The sequence below is a fragment of the Schistocerca americana genome, chromosome X (genome assembly GCF_021461395.2).
Source record: "Schistocerca americana isolate TAMUIC-IGC-003095 chromosome X, iqSchAmer2.1, whole genome shotgun sequence".
Taxonomy (NCBI): Eukaryota; Metazoa; Arthropoda; class Insecta; order Orthoptera; family Acrididae; genus Schistocerca; species Schistocerca americana.
Window position 1 is genome coordinate 138,643,378 of NC_060130.1, and position 20,880 is coordinate 138,664,257.

Below are 20,880 nucleotides of genomic sequence, written 5' to 3' on the forward strand. Positions count from 1 at the left end.
GCTTCTATTCTCTTCTTGTCCAAACTATTTATCGTCCATGTTTCACTTCCATACATGGCTACACTCCATACAAATAATTTCAGAAACGACTTCCTGACATTTAAATCTATACTCGATGTTAAAAAATTTCTCTTTTTCAAAAACGCTTTCCTTGCCATTGCCAGTCTACATTTTATATCCTCTCTACTTCGACCATCATCAGTTATTTTGCTCCCCAAATAGCAAAACTCCTTTACTACTTTAAGTGTCTCATTTCCTAATCTAATTCCCTCAGCATCACCCGACTTAATTCGACTAAATTCCATTATCCTCGTTTTGCTTTTGTTGATGTTCATCTTATATCCTCCTTTCAAGACTATGTCCATTCCGTTCAGCTGCTCTTCCAGGTCCTTTGCTGTCTCTGACAGGATTACAATGTCATCGGCGAATCTCAAAGTTTTTATTTCTTGTCCATGGATTTAATTCCTACTCAGAATTTTTCTTTTGTTTCCTTTACTGCTTGCTCAATATACAGATTGAATAACATCGGGGATAGGCTACAGCCCTGTCTCACTCCCTTCCCAACCACTGCTTCCCTTTCATGCCCCTCAACTCTTATAACTGCCATCTGCTTTCTGTGCTAATTGTAAATAGCATTTTGCTCCCTGTATTTTACCCCTGCCACCTTTAGAATTTGAAAGAGAGTATTCCAGTCAACATTGTCAAAAGCTTTCTCTAAGTCTACAAACGCTAGAAACGTAGGTTTGCCTTTCCTTAATCTTTCTTCCAAGATAAGTCGTAATGTCAGTATTGCCTCACGTGTTCCAACATTTCTATGGAATCCAAACTGATCTTCCCCGAGGTCGGCTTCTACCAGTTTTCCATTCGTCTGTAAAGAATTCGTGTTAGTATTTTTCAGCAGTGGCTTATTTAACTGATAGTTCGATAATTTTCACATCTGTCAACACCTGCTTTCTTTGGGATTGGAATTATTATATTCTTCTTGAAGTCTGATGGTATTTCGCCTGTCTCATACATCTTGCTCACCAGATGGTAGAGTTTTGTCAGGACTGGCTCTCCCAAGACTGTCAGTAGTTCTAATGGAATGTTCTCTACTCCCGGGGCCTTGTTTCGACTTAGTTTTTCAGTGCTTTGTCAATCTCTTCACGCAGTATCGTATCTCCCATTTGATCTTCATCTACATTCTCTTCCATTTCTATAATATTGTCCTTAAGAACATCGCCCCTGTATAGACTCTATACTCCTTCCACCTTTCTGCTTTCCCTTCTTTGCTTAGAACTGGGTTTTCATCTGATCTCTTGATATTCATGCAAGTGGTTCTCTTTTCTCCAAAGGTCTCTTTAATTTTCCTGTAGGCAGTATCTGTCTTACCCCTAGTGAGATAAGCCTCTACATCCTTACATTTGTCCTCTAGCCACTTCCTAACGATCTCTTTTTTGAGACGTTTGTATTCCTCTTTGTCTGCTTCATTTACTGCATTTTTATATTTTCTCCGTTCATCACTTAAATTCAATATCTCCTCTCTTATCTAAGCATTTCTATTATCCCTCGTCTTTTTACCTACTTGATCCTCTGTACCTTCACTATTTCGTCTCGCAAAGCTACCCATTCTTCTTCTACTGTATTTCTTTCCCCCATTCTTGTCAAACGTTGCCTAATGCTCTTCCTCAAACTCTCTACAACGTCTGGTTCTTTCAGTTTATCCAGGTCCCATCTCCTCAAATTCCCACCTTTTTGCAGTTTCTTCGGTTTTAATCTATAGTTCATATCCAATAGATTGTGGTGAGAGTCCACATCTGCCCCTGGAAAAGTCTTACAATTTAAAACCTGGTTCCTGAATCTCTGTCTTACCATTATATAATCTATCTGAAACCTGTCAGTATCTCCAGGTGACTTATTTGCTTTCAGATCTTTCAGTTGTTTCTCTACGCCAGGGGTCATAGTACTATGTTGTCCATATGGGAGTCTGTCCTATGGTCAAAAGACGGTGTGTTTGTCCGATTCTCCTGCGTAAAGGATTTCTTGTACACGAAATTTAACACTTCGGTTTACATTTTGCTACTATCTTCAACTGCCACACCAGACAGGTCAACATGGGAGTGAATGGTAGCCTTAGAACCGCTTAGCGATTTTAGATAGGACCAGAATTTTCTCGGGTTACCTTTTGCTAAGGTATGACGGTGGTAGTTGTATGCTTCGGGCATAGTTCTTTTCACACACGCACGAATTTCGACTAACCTTTGCCTGTCGTCATTTGTGGATTCTCTTTTGAACCGAAAGTGCAATAGCCTCTGCTTCCTCACCATCTTTCGAATTTCGTAATTACACCACGGTGGGTCTTTTCCATCCTTTATCCACTTACTGGGCACATAATTCTCCAGACCTCGATTTACAAGCTGCTTAAAGTTTTCCAAAAATTCCTCTACATCAGTCTTACTGGTACTAAGCGATGCAATTCACTAAGTAAGATGTTAATAATTGCTTATCTGCTCTCTCTCTAGCAGAAACTCTCTCCTAGCCTTCTTGACTGATTTATTAACTTTCGTAACCATCGTTGCTATAATGACATCGTGGAAGGCTAATACCCGTTTCTGTACAGAGATTGTCGGTAAGGTCCGGCCTACTTGTACCTACAAGTTCTAAGATGATTCCATTGCGTGTAGGCTTCTGAGCTAGCTGCTCGAGACAATTTTCAGAAAACGTATTCAGAAGTATTTCGCACGACTGTCTGTCTGTATTCCCCGCAATGAATCTGTGACATCCAAGTCTATACTCGGTAGGTCAAAGTCGCCTCCAAGTAGTATGGCACGATCTGATATTTACGAGCTACTGACTGTAGACTGTCTTTGAATGACTCTAGAACTGCCACAGCGGAATCGGGTAGCCGGTAAAAACATCCGACAATTAACTCGGTTTCACCTACACCTGTTATACGTGACCAGACGACTTCTGTCACACTCAATTTCGACCTCAATAAAGACAATATTTTTGTCAATTGCAACGAACACTCCCCCTCCAATGGGCTGACCTCGATAAGAAAATATCAAAATGGAATACGTGTGAGAACTCTGCTAAAGTGGAGAACGGCACAGAGTACAGCGGGCCCACCGTTAGCAGTGGCCCACGTCCCGGAGGCCACACGGTCGAAGGAAACCGGCTGCCGGATGTGGGATGCCCTTCACATGCCATTGTCCGCCTCCAGACAAAGCTCGCCGCCAAGCCGACAGCTACCTCTCTCGTTCAAAGAGCACTTTCGGCTCTTCTTCCCATTCATTATTTCTCCATAAAAACCTCTATAAAACGTGCCGTTCCGTACGTCAGTCGATAAAAACGATACCCTTATAGAATCAACTTGTTGTCCGTCTGTTAACGCCCCTTTTTCTCAGGAACGGGTGGAGGTAGACTTGAAATCTATGCCAAATACTAAAGTCCCTTAGCAGTGTAAGAAACTTGAGCTAAGTCAGTGCAGTCAAAAGATACAGCCTTTTACGGCGCGTATTTCGATACTCGAAAACTCTTTCATCAGAACTTATAAATGAACTACCTGTATACATAATGGAGTTTGTATGGAACCCTCAGTGGACGACTTCTACCGCACCTCACCGAGTGTGTGTGTGTGTGTGGTTTTTTTTTTTTTTTTTTTTTTGACGTAGAATAAAATTTGGAAAAAAACGGTCGAATACCTTTTTTCTCGCCTACACCACATCGTAGCTATGTAGATGTGTTTACTGTAAGTAACAAAAATCTATTCTGCTATTCACATTAGCATTTACTTCTTGGCAGAAGATGCGGTTCCCACTAGTACAAATTGATAAGAGTTGGGGGGAAGGGGGGGGGGACCAAACTGTTAGGTCATCGGTCGCTCGTTCCGATTAAAATAATTCCACAAGGGTGAGAGTAAAATAATCAAATGGTTCAAATGGCTCTGAGCACTATGGGACTTAACTTCTAAGGTCATCAGTCCCCTAGAACTTAGAACTACATAAACCGAACTAACCTAAGGACATCACACACATCCATGCCCGAGGCAGGATTCGAACCTGCGACCGTAGCGGTCACGCGGTTCCAGACTGTAGCGCCTTTAACCGCTTGGAGTAAAATAATCGAGACACACAAAACATAGCTGGAAGAAAGGAAGAAACCACAAGAATGACAGAAGGGCAACAAACACTAAAATGGACAAAATCGGACAGGAAAACCGCGGAGAGATGCAAGAAACATGTAGACGAGAGCAAAACAAGAGAGCAGATTACCATGGTTGGCAGACCATGAGCATAGAAAGGAGAAGCCAGCCACTCTGCAACACATTAAAACCTCCACCCACTACGGTGGAGGATACAGAGGGACAAAGGCCATGCGCCAAAACTTAGATCGAACAATAAAACCCACCCCCCACGAATAAAACGTAAAACTAAAGCTGCTGTTGAGGCATCGTCACCCAACACCGAAGGTAGGGTGCTGAGAAAGTTAAAAGTCCGCCACAGAGCGGATGAAAGTGGGCAGGTCAGCAAGAGGTGGACGACCGTCATTTGTGAGCCACAGCGACGCCGAGGTGTTTCCTCATGACGGAGGGGGTAACCATGCATTAGTCACGTACGGCCAATGCGGAGCCGGCAGACGACAACTGATTCTCCGCGAGAGGACCGCATGGAAGACTTCCACACATTCGTAGTCTCCTTAATGACACACAGTTTGTTGTGCGTACTGTTATGCCATTCCGTCTCCCAGAACGCAGGTCAGTTTCGGAGATGCCCATCTCCTGAAGCGGTTTCCGCGTAGCCTGTTTGGCCAGCCTGTCGGCAAGTTCATTGCCTGGGATTCCAACGTGTCTTGGGTTCACACAAACACCACTGAATGATGGGACCGTTCCAGGGCATAGATGGACTCCTGAATGGATGCTACCAAAGAATGGCGAGGGTAGCACTGGTCGATAGCTTGTAGGCTGCTCAAGGAGTCAGTACACAGGAGAAATGACTCGGCTGGGCATGAGCGGCTGTGCTCAAGAGCACGAGATATTACCGTCAGCTCTGCAGTGAAAACACTGTAGCCATCTGGCAAGGAATGCTGTTCCATATGTCCTTCATGAACATACCCAAAGCTTACCTGACCATCAGCCATCGAGCCGTCGGTGTAAACCACTTCATGGCCCCGGTACATGTCGAGAATCGAAAGCAAATGACAGCGGAGAGCTGCAGGATTAAGAGAGTCCTTAGGGCCATGCGAAAGGTCCAGAAGAATTTGCGGCCTAGGTGTACACCATGGAGGTGTACGTGAATGGACCTCGAGGAGAGGTGGTAACGGGAAGGACCCCAGTTCAGATAGAATGGACTGGACACGAACCGCAATTGTAAGCCCTGACCTGGGCTGCTGATGCTGGAGATGGACTGCTGTGGTTGGGAAAATAAGACGGTAATTCGGATGTGCGGGAGAACTACAAACGTGTGCAACGTAACTGGCGAGCAGTTGTGCATGCCTAACCTTCAATGGAGGGACTCCGACCTCCACCAGGACACTGATCACTGGACTCGTTCTAAAAGCTTCCGTCGCTAGGCGAACGCCACAGTGGTGCACTGGGTCGAGTAAATGCAACACTGAGGGCGCCGCCGAACCGTAAACCAGACTCCCATAGTCAAGGCGAGATTGAACAAGCGCTCTGTAAACCGCAGCAGCGTAGAGCGATCTGCAACCCAGTTAGTGTTGCTCAGGCAGCGGAGGTCATTGAGGTGCTGCCAGCACTTCCACTTAAGCTGACGAAGGTGAGGTAGCCAAGTCAGTCGGGCAATGAAAACTAGTCCTGAGTATCGATATGTCTCCACTACAGTGAGTGGATCGTCATGAAGGTAAAGTTCTTGCTCTGGATGAACGGTGCGACACCGACAGAAATGCATGACACACGACTACGCGGCTGAAAACTGGAAGCCGTGGGCTAGAGTCCATGACTGTGCCTTGTGCATGGTTTCCCGTGGGAGACACTCTGCAACACCAGTACTGGAGGAGCAGTTCGAAATGCAGAAATCATCCGCATACAGAGAGGGTGAGACTGACGGCTCTACAGCTGCTGCTAGACCGTTAATAGCCCCTAAAAATAGAGAGACACTCAATACAGAGCCCTGCGGAACGTCATTCTCCTGAATACGGGGGGAACTATAGGAGGCACTGACTTGGACACGGAAAGTACGGAGCGACAGGAAGTTTTGGATAAAAATCGGGAGTGTGCCCCGGGAGACCCCACTCATCCAATGTGGCAAGGATATGATGTCATTAGGTTGTGTCATATGCATTAAGTAAGTCAAAAAAAGACAGCAACCAGATGTTGGTTTCTGAGAAAAGCTGTTCAGATGGCAGACTCGAGGGACAGAAGATTATCAGTGGTAGAGCGACCCTGGCAGAAGCCGCTCTGACATGGAATCAGTAGGCCACGTGACTCTAGGACCCAACAACACAACCACCGACACACCATACGTTTCAGTAGCTTACAAATAAAGTTGGTGAGGCTGATGGGCCGATAGCTATCCATATCAAGCGGGTTTTGACCGGGTTTGAGCACCAGAATGATAATGCTCTCCCGCCACTGCGATGGTAAGACGCCATCGCACCAGATCTGGTTGAAGGTGACGAGGAGAAGTCATCTGTATCCAACCGAGAGATGTTTAATCATCTGACGGTCGATCCGATCCAGCCCAGAAGCTGCATCGAGGCAATGTGCAAGGGCGCTGAGGAGCTCCCACTGTAAATGGGACGTTATAGGGTTCACTGTAGCGTGTAGTGAACGAGAGGACTTTCCTTTCCATCCACCATTTGACGGTGCGAAAGGCAAAGGGGGGGGGGGGGGGGGTAGTTCTCCAATGCAGCAAAGTGCTTGGCAATTGCCATTGATGTTAATGCCAGGGACAGCTGTTGGGGTCTGGTACCCAAAACGACGTCTGATCTTCGTCCAGATTTGAGAAGGTGACGTATGGCACCCAATGGTCGACATGTACCTCCCCCCGCACTTTTGTTTCCGTCGTTTCATAAGCTGGCGAACGCGGGTACGGAGCCACTTAAAGGCTATTAGGTGCTCTACGGAAGGGTGGCGTTTATGTCGCTGTAGAGCTCGCCGACGCTCTTTAGTTACCTCAGCGACTTCCGGCGACCACCAAGGGACTGTCTTTCGCTGGGGGCACCCTAAAGAACGAGGGATCGCGTTTTCCGCTGCAGAAACGATCGTTCTAGTGACCTACTCAACGACAACATCGATGGCACCCATGTGGGGAAGATTCAGCAGTGACAGCAGAGGTGAAGTCTCCCCATTCTGCCTTGTTTAAAGCCCATCTGTGTAGGCGTCCATGGGCATGACGCCGGGGGTGTGGCAGGAAAATGGGGAAGTGGTCACTACCACATGTGCTCTCCATTGGATAGATGGGAGAAGGCCAGGACTGCAAACCGAGAGATCAATGGCCGAATATGTGCCACACTGAAGTGTGTGGGGGGGGGGGGGGGGGGGGGGGTTGGTGGGTGCACCTGTATTTAAGAGCCAGAGGTCGAGTAGTGACAGTAAATTTTCGACCTCCCTACCTCGGTCAGTAAGCATGGTACCACCCCACAAGGGGTGATGCACGTTAAGATCTCCCAAAAGTAGGAAATGTTTAGGGAGTTGATCAATCAGTGTAGCCAATACGTTCAGGGGTACTGCACCCTTTGGAGGAAGATATACATTGCACAGAGTTATTTCCTGTGTCACCCTTATCCTGACAGCCAGAGCTTCGAGAGGAATTTGAAGGTGCACAGGATCACTACATACGGAGTTCAGGACATAGATGCAAACTCCACCTGCCACACTGTTGTAGTCGCTACGGTTCCCGTAATATCCCTTATAGCCGCAGAGGGCAGGGGTCGGCATTGCCGGGAACCAGGTTTCCTTGAAGTCAATGCAGAAAGCAGGTGTAATGCTTAACAGTTGCTATAGATTAGCCACATGGTGGGGAAAAACCGCCGCAATTCCACTGGAGGATTACGTAATCGTGAGACTGGGAAGGCATGAAACACTGAACGAGGCAGTCTACGCCTCAGGGTCACCTGCTGCCACCAGATGAGTACCTGCGCGATCGACATCCATTGTGTCTGAAGGCCCACTGAAGCCACTGCAGTGCCTTAGTTCTTGGGGGTCTTTTTAGGTTTCTCTCACTGCTGCTTAAGTTTGTCCAGCAGAGAGGGATTTATTGATTCAGTCTCAGGGACTGAAGCCCTCCAACCAGCTACCTGTGGTTGCTTCAGCCACTGGCGGGTGTCAGCTTGACCACTTATAGGAACCAGGGAAGGAAATGACCCACGGGATCCCTTCCTGAAGAGTGAAGCCGAAGAAGACTTGCGCTTCTCTGGCTGAGAAGTGGGGACTGACATCCCCGATGGTTGGGGGGGGGGGGGGGGGGGTGGTGCTCCTGAAGTAGGTTGTGCAGGAGCAACAGGGAGGGAAGTGACCCCCATCATCAAGGGGGCAGGTGGAGGCTTATGGTTCTGAGAGCCAACTGTACACAGCAGAATGGAAGATAGTAGAACCGTTGTCGTAGTGGCGGCGTAGGTTGATGTCATATGCACAGGATGTAGCCTCTCATATATTCTCTTAGCCTCAGTTTAGGCCAGTCAGTCCAGGTTCTTGTATTCTATTATTTTTCTTTCTTTCTGGAGAATCCTGCAGTCTGGCGAGCAAAGTGAATGGTGCTCTCTGCAGCTGACACAGATGGGAGCCGGGGCAAAGTTAGTATTGGGATGTGAAGGACGGCCACAATCCCGACAGGTGAGGCTGGAAGTACAGTGGGAAGACATATGACCGAACTCCCAACACTTAAAGCACAGCATCGGGGGAGGGATGTCCCTCAAACGCCAAGACGAAGGCACCGGTGGCAACCTAATTATCCCTCGGACCCCGGTAGACGCGCCGGACGAAATGGACACCTCACCGCTCTAAATTGGAGCGCAGTTCGTCAGACTGTAAAAGAAGGTCCCTCTGAAATATGATACCCTGGACCATATTTAAGCTTTTATGGGGCATGATGGAAACAGAAACACCCCCGAGCTTGTCATAGGTGAGTAGTGCCTGTGACCGGGCAGAGGATGCTGTTTTGATCAAGACTGACCCTGACTGCATTTTGGATAAGCCCTCCACCTCCCCAAACTTCTCCTCTAAATGCTCCACAAAAAACTGAGGTTTCATTGACAAGAAAGATTCCCCATCAACTCTTCTACATACGAGGTACTTAGCATTGAAGTTAGACTTTTACCACTTAGAGACTGCTGGTGTTTGACCACCAGCAAGAGATGACGTACTACACTTCATGGCGTATCATCTACCCTGATGCCACCCACTCCGACCAGGGGTCCTCCCCACGGGCGCCACCCAGCAGCAGCAAAGGCTACCTAGCAGGATGGCCATTGCCGGGAGTCCCGATGCCCCAGGGTGACGGGCATCTACTTCTAGGCCTACATGGGGAGTTAACAGCGCAGGCATTAGCAGAGCGATTCCTGTGTGGTCAGGGGGCTACAACCAACAGGGTACATGGTGGCCCCGCCACAACGTACTGGCTACCGTGCTGGATATCAGGCGCAAACGAGCTACGAAGTCTGTTATCGTCGACAGCGCAGAAAGCGATTCTGCACAGAGGATGGAGGAAAACGCATCCAGGAGGCTGACCTCATCCAACAGCTGGAGAATGAGCGGAAGTGCAGATCCACGTCGACGAAGGATGCGAGAGGTCTCAGCGCATGATGGACGCTATGCACCATGTATGGCGTCCTTCCCCAATTGACTCGCTCTTCTGGAAACTTTTGAAAAATAGAGGTCAAACTCTACAGGGGACCATCACATAAGGACCGAAACGTTTGAGACTCCTTTTAGTCGCCTCTACCTCGGGTCTGTTCTAACCCTCGGACCCGCAGAGGGACCTACAAATTCAAATGCTGCAAACACTTTACTTTTAACGAGTTATTTTAATCAATGTTGTCGTTTTGTTTCAGGGTGAGTGGCAAGCAGAAGGCTCTAAGATATCGGAGGAAGCTGCTGAGCACCCTGAAACAGAGAGTACTACACCTGGGCAGACCTCAACAAAAGAGGTATGAAAAATCTCATCTCGTAAGTCAGCTAGTTCTAATGCCCTACTTCGAGCGACTTACTTCAGTCACGGGGTAGTAGCGGTTTTCTTCTGGAAAATGGGGGCAGACTGTTATGTCTTCGTGACAGTTACTGACGTTCCGCAACAATTAATTCAAATTTGTGCACTCCCTCGGGACTTACACTTTATAAACACTATATTTGAACATCTTATTTTAACGAATTTTGTCGTTTCATTTCAGTATGAAGTGCCGTCAAAAGGCTCAGAGACAGTGGAGCAAGATGTTGACACGCCAGAAACAATTGCCACGCCACCTGGGAAAAGCTCCAGGAAGAAGGTATTGAAACGAGCATTCCCGAGTCAAATGTCTCTAATACCACAATGGAACACAACCTGAAAGGCACAATTCACATAAAGAAATAACACTAGACATACACACAACGAAAAATAAGAAAACAAAATACGTAAGCACTACCTATCTAGGAAACATCTCGAACAAAATCAACAAATTATTCAACAAAACAGACATCGCATTTGCATTTCAAAACACATACAGCCTCAAACACAAAATTCACAAAGGCAGCTCGAAAATTCCCACACAGAACAATCCCGGGATTTACAAAATCTCATGCAACACATGTCACAAATTCTACATAGGGCAAACTGGTAGAAACTTCAAAATCAGATATAAAGAGCACACCAGAGAAAGTGAAAACAACCCATCTACATTTTTTCAGCATTTAAAAGCAGAGAAACACTATGTAATACCCATAAACCAAGCACTTGAAATCCTCCATATTACGCAAAAGGGAACATTGATGTACATCCTTGTGGAAATAAAGATATATTCACAAGCGTATTGCAACCCAACAAATTTACTGAACGAACAAACCGTCCTAAAGCACAAAAAGTATATAGAAACCTTTATTCACATTATAAATCGGGAAAACGGGTAAAATAACAATATTAGTGATTCTAAACAACACATATCCATAGTAACAGCGATAGCAACATCAGTGGTATAAAACAGAGACAGAATACCAACAATAAGTACCCTCCGCCACACACCGTAAGGTGGCTCGCGGAGTATAGATGTAGATGTAGAAATCATAGACAACAACAACTATTACGAAAAATTAACAACGTAAAATAAAGATGTCAAAACTGAAACTAACTTTAGGCCAAAACATAATTAGAAACAACCATGTATGAAAAAATAATAATAAACAACTGAATTTCACACATCACTTATTTATAATGGTAACTATGTAAATATGTAACATTGCTAACCCACTGTCATCCAAGCTGTCAGAAGAGTAGCATACATGGAAAACACGTAACATCCGGTATACATCTCCACTGTACACCTAGGAGAAAGTAATAATTCCAAAACAGACAGGACATGACAGCAACAATGTTACGTATAAGGTAAAACACTTAATGATATATTATAAATTTTTAGATCATAGTTAAAAAACCATTATATTAAGACCACCGCTTATCAATGTAATTACAGATCACCTGACGATGGAAGTTCGCCGAAATGGGCTAATTGTGAATGAGATAAAATACACTCCTGGAAATTGAAATAAGAACACCGTGAATTCATTGTCCCAGGAAGGGGAAACTTTATTGACACATTCCTGGGGTCAGATACATCACATGATCACACTGACAGAACCACAGGCACATAGACACAGGCAACAGAGCATGCACAATGTCGGCACTAGTACAGTGTATATCCACCTTTCGCAGCAATGCAGGCTGCTATTCTCCCATGGAGACGATCGTAGAGATGCTGGATGTAGTCCTGTGGAACGGCTTGCCATGCCATTTCCACCTGGTGCCTCAGTTGGACCAGCGTTCGTGCTGGACGTGCAGACCGCGTGAGACGACGCTTCATCCAGTCCCAAACATGCTCAATGGGGGACAGATCCGGAGATCTTGCTGGCCAGGGTAGTTGACTTACACCTTCTAGAGCACGTTGGGTGGCACGGGATACATGCGGACGTGCATTGTCCTGTTGGAACAGCAAGTTCCCTTGCCGGTCTAGGAATGGTAGAACGATGGGTTCGATGACGGTTTGGATGTACCGTGCACTATTCAGTGTCCCCTCGACGATCACCAGTGGTGTACGGCCAGTGTAGGAGATCGCTCCCCACACCATGATGCCGGGTGTTGGCCCTGTGTGCCTCGGTCGTATGCAGTCCTGATTGTGGCGCTCACCTGCACGGCGCCAAACACGCATACGACCATCATTGGCACCAAGGCAGAAGCGACTCTCATCGCTGAAGACGACACGTCTCCATTTGTCCCTCCATTCACGCCTGTCGCGACACCACTGGAGGCGGGCTGCACGATGTTGGGGCGTGAGCGGAAGACGGCCTAACGGTGTGCGGGACCGTAGCCCAGCTTCATGGAGACGGTTGCGAATGGTCCTCGCCGATACCCCAGGAGCAACAGTGTCCCTAATTTGCTGGGAAGTGGCGGTGTGGTCCCCTACGGCACTGCGTAGGATCCTACGGTCTTGGCGTGCATCCGTGCGTCGCTGCGGTCCGGTCCCAGGTCGACGGGCACGTGCACCTTCCGCCGACCACTGGCGACAACATCGATGTACTGTGGAGACCTCACGCCCCACGTGTTGAGCAATTTGGCGGTACGTCCACCCGGCCTCCTGCATGCCCACTATACGCCCTCGCTCAAAGTCCGTCAACTGCACATACGGTTCACGTCCACGCTATCGCGGCATGCTACCAGTGTTAAAGACTGCGATGGAGCTCCGTATGCCACGACAAACTGGCTGACACTGACGGCGGCGGTGCACAAATGCTGCGCAGCTAGCGCCATTCGACGGCCAACACCGCGGCTCTTGGTGTGTCCGCTGTGCCGTGCGTGTGATCATTGCTTGTACAGCCCTCTCGCAGTGTCCGGAGCAAGTATGGTGGGTCTGACACACCGGTGTCAATGTGTTCTTTTTTCCATTTCCAGGAGTGTATAAACAACTTACATAGCAGTGTAGCTGGCTATTATTCACAAATAATCATGTCATTAAAGGACATATTTTGTATTGCTGGCCCAAAAACAAAAGTATCTAATACCACATTTTGAACGACCAATTTTAATCGTGTAGTTGCTTTCTTTTAGGGAAAGAAGAGAAAGACTGGTGGCAAGGCAGGAAAGAAAGCTGTCGAACCACAACAAACAATTGACAGTCCACTTGAAAATATCGTATTGGTAAAGGTATGAAAAACCTCACCTCTATAGTCATATGTTTCTAAAATCATTCTTTGGATAATATATTTTAATTAATGTACTTGTTCTATTTCAGGGCAAAACGGAGACACTGGAAAAGACCTCAGTGAAAAAACGTATCAAGCACTCTGCTGCTAAAAGCGATTTGCAGGAGCCAGTGGCTTTGCTGGGTGCTGAAACATCAGAAACAGTACTGATGGTGAGAAAGAAACATTAACTTCCGCACACGTACTCATCTATTTGATATGTATAGCTCATACCTGCTCGGATGAAGAAGGCTTGTAGCGCAGATATTTGGGGGGGGGGGGGGGGGGGCTGTATTATCAGGGAGCGAATAGTTTTTCTTCCTACAATCAGCTGCCGTATTGTTATGACTTGAACGAGTCGTACGGACTGCAATGCGTAGCGCGTTCAGTGGTTGCGAAATCAACAGCTTATCTATGACACAGATGATAAGCACTACATATAAATAGCTTGATCTTCCATAAATACAATAAGCGGATGAAACAATCGATTAGTTGTTAACTGGCCACATTGATCCTGAAACGAAGACTGACATCTGGAAATATCTTCTGAAATTGGAATTGTGTTCCCTATTCCGTTCTCAAGGAGGATAGTTTTAAACAGACGCGCGTAATTATGGACGTACATCGATGGCATAAATTTACAGCAGAGCTATGAAACACCTTCAGTTCCTTCGTACGTTGACTTATGTGTCTGTATCAATAGCATGCTATCATATACAGCGATCAGCTAGAACATTATGTCCACCTACCTAATAGCCAGTATGTCCAACTTCGGCACGGATAACAGCGGCGACGCGTCGTAGCATGGAAGCAACACTAAACTTGACTTAAACGGTAAGCAACATTTTTTTTCCACATCAGTCTCATTACTTTATTGTCGCACCTCGTAGACTTTGAAGGGCACTGAGTGAGTCTGAACATAGGACACAATTGAAAAGGCTGTATCGCCGGATGTACTCCGTGGCCTGATACAAGGCGAAGAGCTCGGCTGTGAATACTGAGGAGTGTGCTGGAAGCCGATATCGAAAGACACGGGTGCCAATGACGAAGGCACACCCGACCCCACAGTCAGTCCGAGAGCCATCAGTGTATACAAAGGTACTATCGCGAAGTTCCATGCGAAGGTCGTGAATTTGAAAGCGATAGGCCGATGGTGGATAGTGTTGAGACGGCTTAAGAGGGATGGACGTGCAGACGCATAAACAAAGCACCCATAGTCGAGTTTCGAACGAACAAGGGACCGGTACAAACGGAGGAGGGTGGTTCGATCGGCACCCCAGGAGGTACCGTTGAGGACACGTAGGACACTGAAGAACTGCGTACAGCGGGCTGCCAGGTAACATACACGGAAGGACCGAGAGAGTTTCCTATCGAGCATGAGCCCCAGGAATGTCGTATTTCCAACGAACGGAAGGGCAACAGGCCCAAGATGTAAAGATGGTGGGAGAAACCACTTGCCTCGCCAGAAATTCATACAAACGGTTTTGTCAGTGGAAAAGCGAAAGCCATTGTCGATGCTCCACGAGTAAAGACGATCAAGACACCGCTGAAGACGCCGGTCAGTGAGGGAGGTCCGTGGAGAACTGCAATAAATGGCAAAATCGTCAACAAAAAGGGAGCTGGAGATGGCCGGTGGGGGACACGCCTTGATAGTGTTAATGGCGATAGCAAAGAGGACGACGCTCAGGACGAATCCACGTTGCACACCGTTTTCCTGGATAAAAGTGTCCGACAAGGCAGAGCCCACATGCACCTCGAAAACTCGATCTTGTAAAAATGCCTGAAGGAAACAGGGCAGGCGGCCACGGAAGCCCCCACGTGTAAAGAGTACGGAGGATACCAGTTCTCCAGTAGGTGTCGTAGGCCTTCTCCAAATCGAAAAATACGGCCACAGCGTGGGGTTTCCGCAGAAAACCATTCGTGATATGGTTGGACAAAGTAACGAGATGGGCAACTGCACAACTCCGTGCTCCAAATCCTCACTGTGCAGTCATCAGTAAATTGCAAGACTCGAGCCATCAGACCAGCCCGGCATCAATCGTACTTCCCGCCACCTAGCAAACGCAGCTGCTAAGAGAGATGGGGCAGTGGCTACAAGGAAGGTTTTTGTCCTGACCGGGCTTAGGTATGGGTATGACGGTGGCTTAACGCCAGTGTCCGGGAAATGTGCTCTCTGCCTAGATGCGGTTGTACGTGTCAAGCAGAAAGTGCTTGCCCGCAAGAGAAAGGTGCTGCAACATTTGAATGTGGGTGGCGTCCGGCCCTGGGGCGGAGGATCGGGATGAACTGAGAGCATGATCGAGCTCCCTCATAGTAAGGGCGGCACTGCAGCACTCACGATTCGGGAAGATAAGGGTATCGCCCGAGCCTCCTCCGCTCGTTTCCGATGGAGGAAGGCAGGATGATAGTGGGAGGAGCTCGACGTCCGGAAAATTGTAGCCCAAGGCGCTGGAGATAGCAATAGGAACATCGTCTGCTACTGTGAGGCCGGAAATTGGGGAATGGATCTTGGTCCCAGAGAGCCATCGGAGGTTGGCCCACACGACAGAGGAAGGGGTGGAACTGTTAAAAGAACTAGTGAATGAAATCCATCTAGCTCGTTTGCTATCCCGAAGAACACGACGACACTTTGCACGCATCTGTTTATAATGAATGCAGCTTGCCATCGTGGGATGACGGTTAAAAACGCGGAGAGCACGCGAATTGCATCGCGGCGTGCCTCAGACCACCACAGGACTGGGACACGACGTGGTAAAGAGGGAGTGCGAGGAATGGAACGTTCTGCAGCAGTAAGGACAACGTTGGTGAGATAGTCTACCGGGTCAGGACAACTGCGGAAATCTTGTTCGTCGAAGGTCGCCAGGGAGGAGTCAAGTTGCCAGTCGGCCTTAGTAAGCTGCTATTTAGGCGTGCATGCGGATGGGGTAGGAGTCAGCAAATGGAGAGCACACGGGAAATAGTCGCCCGAGTAGGTGTCAGAAAGAACGGACCACTCAAGACGATGGACAAGCTGGGCAGTGCAAAAGGATAGGTCCAAATGGGAATAGGTGTGCGAGGAGTCGGAAAGGAAAATGGTTGCTCCAGTGTTAAGGCAGAAGAGGTTAAGTTGGTTAAGAATGTCAGCCAAGAGGGCACCGCTCTGACAGGTCCTGGGAGAACCCCAAAGGGGATGACACGCATTGAAGAAGCTGAAGGAAATCTGCCCTGGTGACATCGAATGACGGAGGTACATAAATGGTACAGAGGGAAAAAGTCAGGTGGGGAAGGAAAAGGCGAACTGCAACAGCTTGAAGATGGGTGGTCAGGGGGATGGGTTGACAATAAATGTCATCCCATATGAGCAGTATGACGCCCGCATGAGATGTAATGCCGACCTCAGCGGAACAGTCAAAACAAATCGGTAAGTAATGTGAAAGGTCAAGGCGGTCGTGAGGGCGCAATTTCGTTTCCTGAAGGCAGAGTACAAGGGCATACTGCGATGCTAAAAGCAGCTGCAAATCCTCTTTGTGGAACCGCACGCCACGAACGTTCAACTGGAGGACAGTCATGGGGAGCAAGAGATGTAGGGGTGTCAACTCGGCGGCCGCCGAGTGACAGCCGGTGTAGAGTCGCTACTACAGAGCACAGAAGCAGGAGGATCCTGCTCCATGGGGTCCACAGAAGCATCGGCTTGCTTCTGCAGGCAGTCCGTGGAGTCCAACACTGAAAAACGGTTGGCGGTGCGCACCGGCGAGACAGAGGCCAGCCGGGCTAAGGAACCACGTGGCGACACCGTCGGACAGGATCTTCCAGGTGGCGATGGAGAAGACCGTTTGCCTTTGGTAGACTTCTTCGAGCCTTTCTGGTTAGAGGAAGACAAGGGTGTTGTTTGGCTGGGGGGAACGGGGGAAGTCCTTTCCTGCCTACTCGTTGTGTAGCTGGTGGCTTCGCCTCTTGAGGCGAGAGTTTGACGGTTTTTTGCACAGTGGGACGGGGGGATGGCAATGCTACCTTGACACTGGGCAGTTTCACAACCTTAGAGCTGAATTTGAGGACGCATGTCTGCGTGGCCATGTCCTTCATGGAGCGTGGGGTAACAACATCAAGACTCAAGGTGCCAGACGGGAGAACACAGGGTTTGCGACTAGCCAGTAACTTGCGAGCTACTGGGTAAGGCACTTCTTCCTTTACCCAAATCTCTTAGACAGCCCGATCATCAAGATACACGGGACAATCCTGAGAGCAGGCGGTATGGCCGCCATTGCAGTTGATACAGCGGGGAGGAGGAGGCAGACAATCGCCCTCGTGTGAATCCCGACTACAGGTTACACATTTTTCTGGATGTCGACAAGACATTCTAGTGTGGTTGGAACGATGACACTGGTAGCAGCACATTGGGTTTGGAATGTACGGCTGGACTGTGATAATTTCATAGCCTGCTTTGATCTTGCGGCAGCACCACTCTATCAAAGGTGAGGCTAAGAGTGCGGGTGGGCACTAAGGAGGAATTTACCTTTTTCATTTCACAATGGACGGCAATGACACCCTGATCAGAGAGGTAAGACGATCGAGCAGCCTGGTGTAAATTACATCACGGGAAGAATTCAAAGTCCTATGGGCCTCAACACAAGCAGGGTAGCCATGGAGAAGCGAGGCAGCAAGCAGTTGTTGTGCTTGAGAATCAGAAGCAGTCTCCAAAAGCAAAGTGCCATTCTGTAAACGAGAGCAGGATTTCACAGGACCAGCAATTGCATCAACACCTTTCTGAATCTCATGATTTTTAACATTTTTATGCAGCGACAGCAACTGATATTGTTTATATAAGAATATACAGCCTTCTGAATAATAAACGGATTTACCGTGACAAAGGTCTAACCGTCTTCATTACGTGAGACCACGAGGAACTGTGGTGCAGCGGGAAGGGTCTTTGAATCATTAGCCTCATTAAGTTTACGTTTTGTAGACATTTATTGGGAAGATGATTGACTCATTGCGAGAAAATCGCCATGATAGCCAGCGTCTCCGATGGTGCGCCCCTTCCAACTGGGGGCTCCCTTCACAAGGGGGCACATCTGCCTTAGGTGATTGTTCACACCTCCCGAAAATCTGACAGACACCAATCGACAATTTGGGAAGGTTGCAGCTCAGGCAATGACCTCTCCTTGGGCCTGGCCTGTACCAGGGGGTATGTGCGAACCCTACAAGTCGACCCGGGGCTGGGAATTACGCGTTACCCAATCACCTGTTACGCGTCAGACGCGCGAGCCGGCTTTCAGGAGCGCAAAGTAAGGAAGAAGAAAAAGAGGAACCTTAAATGCCGAAGCGGAGAAACGAGAGGAAAAGGGAAACGAAGAAAGGAAAAGGGAGCGAAAAACAAAGGTGCGACCGTTCTTACATCAGCGCCAGAACTTTCCCAATAACATCCTAGACATGTTCCCCAAGGGAGGGGAAAAAGAATAGCAAGAGGATAGACATGCAGTGCGGAAGGGAAAAAACGCTGCAAAGGCTGGGGCCCCTTGGTAGCCAAGCACGAACCCGCCAAAGAGTGGTGAGTCCCATAAGAGGGGGGCTCCAGTCTTAGTTACCGCCCGCTGTAACCACTAGATTATCAAGTTTTCTTGGGAACCAATGACGAGCGAGATTCCCATAACGTCAGTGGAAACCCACAAGGTACTGTTCAAAGTTGAAGCTCCCATAAAACTGTACAGAGATATTTATTTCAGGTAGAAATTCCTCCCATTGCCCCACTAAACAAATCCACCTCATTTCCTAAACTTAACGACAAATGGAATATCTGAGATGTCATAAGGTTTTGAGTGTCTAAACGTCTTCTGAAAAAGCTGGTTGTGATACCGGCCGTCAATGCGTACCACGCTCTCATCCCAATTAATGCACATAATATTAGTTTCCAAATAGAGCTGTAGATCGAATTATTCACCTCTCTACCGGCTTTCTAAAAGATTCGTTACACAGTCTGTGGTAAGTCATGTGTACCAGGAGTTTCTTGGAAAATTGGGGCGCTATAGGGATTAACTTTATTCTGCTGAGATGTATGGCCAGGACAAATAATAAAACATTAGCTCTGTCTGTACCAACTCCTCGTTATATCTTTTAAACGTGAAATATCCATCAGTGTTTACCGAGTAGGGTCACGAACAGTATCGACTGGTACCAAAAACGACTGTATCGGACCTCATACGTTTTCTTTGCCTATAGGCTGCTCGAAACTCTTGTTACGCTGAGCCATTCTTGGAACGAACTGTAACAACCCGAAAGCTAGCCCACTACCTGTAACACGTCCAATGAAGCGCTACAGTTACCTGATCTCCGACAACTCATTACGACGGAACTGCCGGCAGAAGCTGGCTGGGCACTCTAACCATCTGAAGATGTCAGTGCCAAGCTTATGCTGTAAATTTCTTACCAGAAATCCATCTCACTCCAGATGTCGCTGTTACACAAATCCCAGGATACTTCAGAAATACTGCACGCGTGCTTTTCTGTTTGCCTTCTTCTTTTTTTCTTGCTCCTGGCCTTATCCCGTGTCTTCACGGCGTCAGTATGTCATTCTGAATTTGTCAGTGTAACTGGTAGAGGGTGACCGGAGGTCTTCCACGAACCCCCCTCCACCTCCCTCCCCCCATCCCTTCCTCCCGCGCCGGTGCAGAATACGTGTATGTCCCACGTGAAAGTGCGAGAGCGTTTTTCGAAATGTTTGCGAAACGTGCAACTGAGACGGGACGTGGGTACCCGCCGGTATTCACCGAGTAGGATGAGGAAAACCGTCTAAAAACCACATCCTTGCTGGTCGGCACACCAGCCCTCGTCGTTAATCCGCCGAGCGGGTTCGATCCGGAGCCGGTGCGCCTCTCCGAATCCCGGAAGGTAGCGTGCGCAGCTATCCGGGCGGGTTGTGCTTACATCTTGACATATTTGCCATTACCAGGACACACGTTTCCCTTCTTACATTTATTTGCCTAGTTCTCTCGATGAGTGTGACACACTGACGTAGATACACATTACCTTAATACGGATGTAGAGACTTCTTTGGAGACTTCCAAAGTCAATATTGTGGTCACCAACCTTTCGAAGAGTTATTTAATCAACATAGTTGTTTTCTTTCAGGAACAACTGGGAGAAACAAAATGCAAGAAAGCTAAGAAGAACGTTGGGGGACGTGGAAAAGCTTCTAAACCACATAAAAAGAGGTCAAAGACAAGAGGATTGAAACGTTCAGCTGATGAAAGTGAGCAGCAAGAGATTATGTGGGCTGCTGCTATTGCTGCATCTACTTCAGCAACGAAGGTGAGAAAGGTATACTAATTGACGTATAAGTAGTGATCTGTATTGGATGTACTACAGCTTTTTGCACGGATGATTACATGAGTTACTATAAGCATCTAGGGATGCTGCCTCCTCGACTAGTACAGGCTATTTGTTGCTACGATGGTACGTTGTACTCTCCTGGACGTTCCCGTGTGAAATTTATCACGACATGTGTTCGTCCGAAGTCTGCACTATGATATTTTAACGCGGCT

General features: G+C 47.8%; 2 protein-coding genes across 3 annotated transcripts in view; one reads left to right on the top strand and one right to left on the bottom strand.

The window, feature by feature from the left end:
* LOC124554929 (polyhomeotic-proximal chromatin protein) overlaps positions 1 to 20,880 on the bottom strand; it is a 313,908-nt gene that overhangs the window by 203,305 nt on the left and 89,723 nt on the right. The gene's annotated exons all lie outside the window — the stretch shown is intronic.
* LOC124555867 (mucin-19-like) overlaps positions 1 to 20,880 on the top strand; it is a 166,151-nt gene that overhangs the window by 68,046 nt on the left and 77,225 nt on the right. Inside the window, exons 2-6 of the mRNA XM_047129930.1 lie at positions 9,991 to 10,086; positions 10,327 to 10,422; positions 13,230 to 13,325; positions 13,414 to 13,536; positions 20,468 to 20,647. Coding sequence (XP_046985886.1) covers positions 9,991 to 10,086; positions 10,327 to 10,422; positions 13,230 to 13,325; positions 13,414 to 13,536; positions 20,468 to 20,647 — 591 coding nt within the window. The remainder of the gene's footprint in view (positions 1 to 9,990; positions 10,087 to 10,326; positions 10,423 to 13,229; positions 13,326 to 13,413; positions 13,537 to 20,467; positions 20,648 to 20,880) is intronic.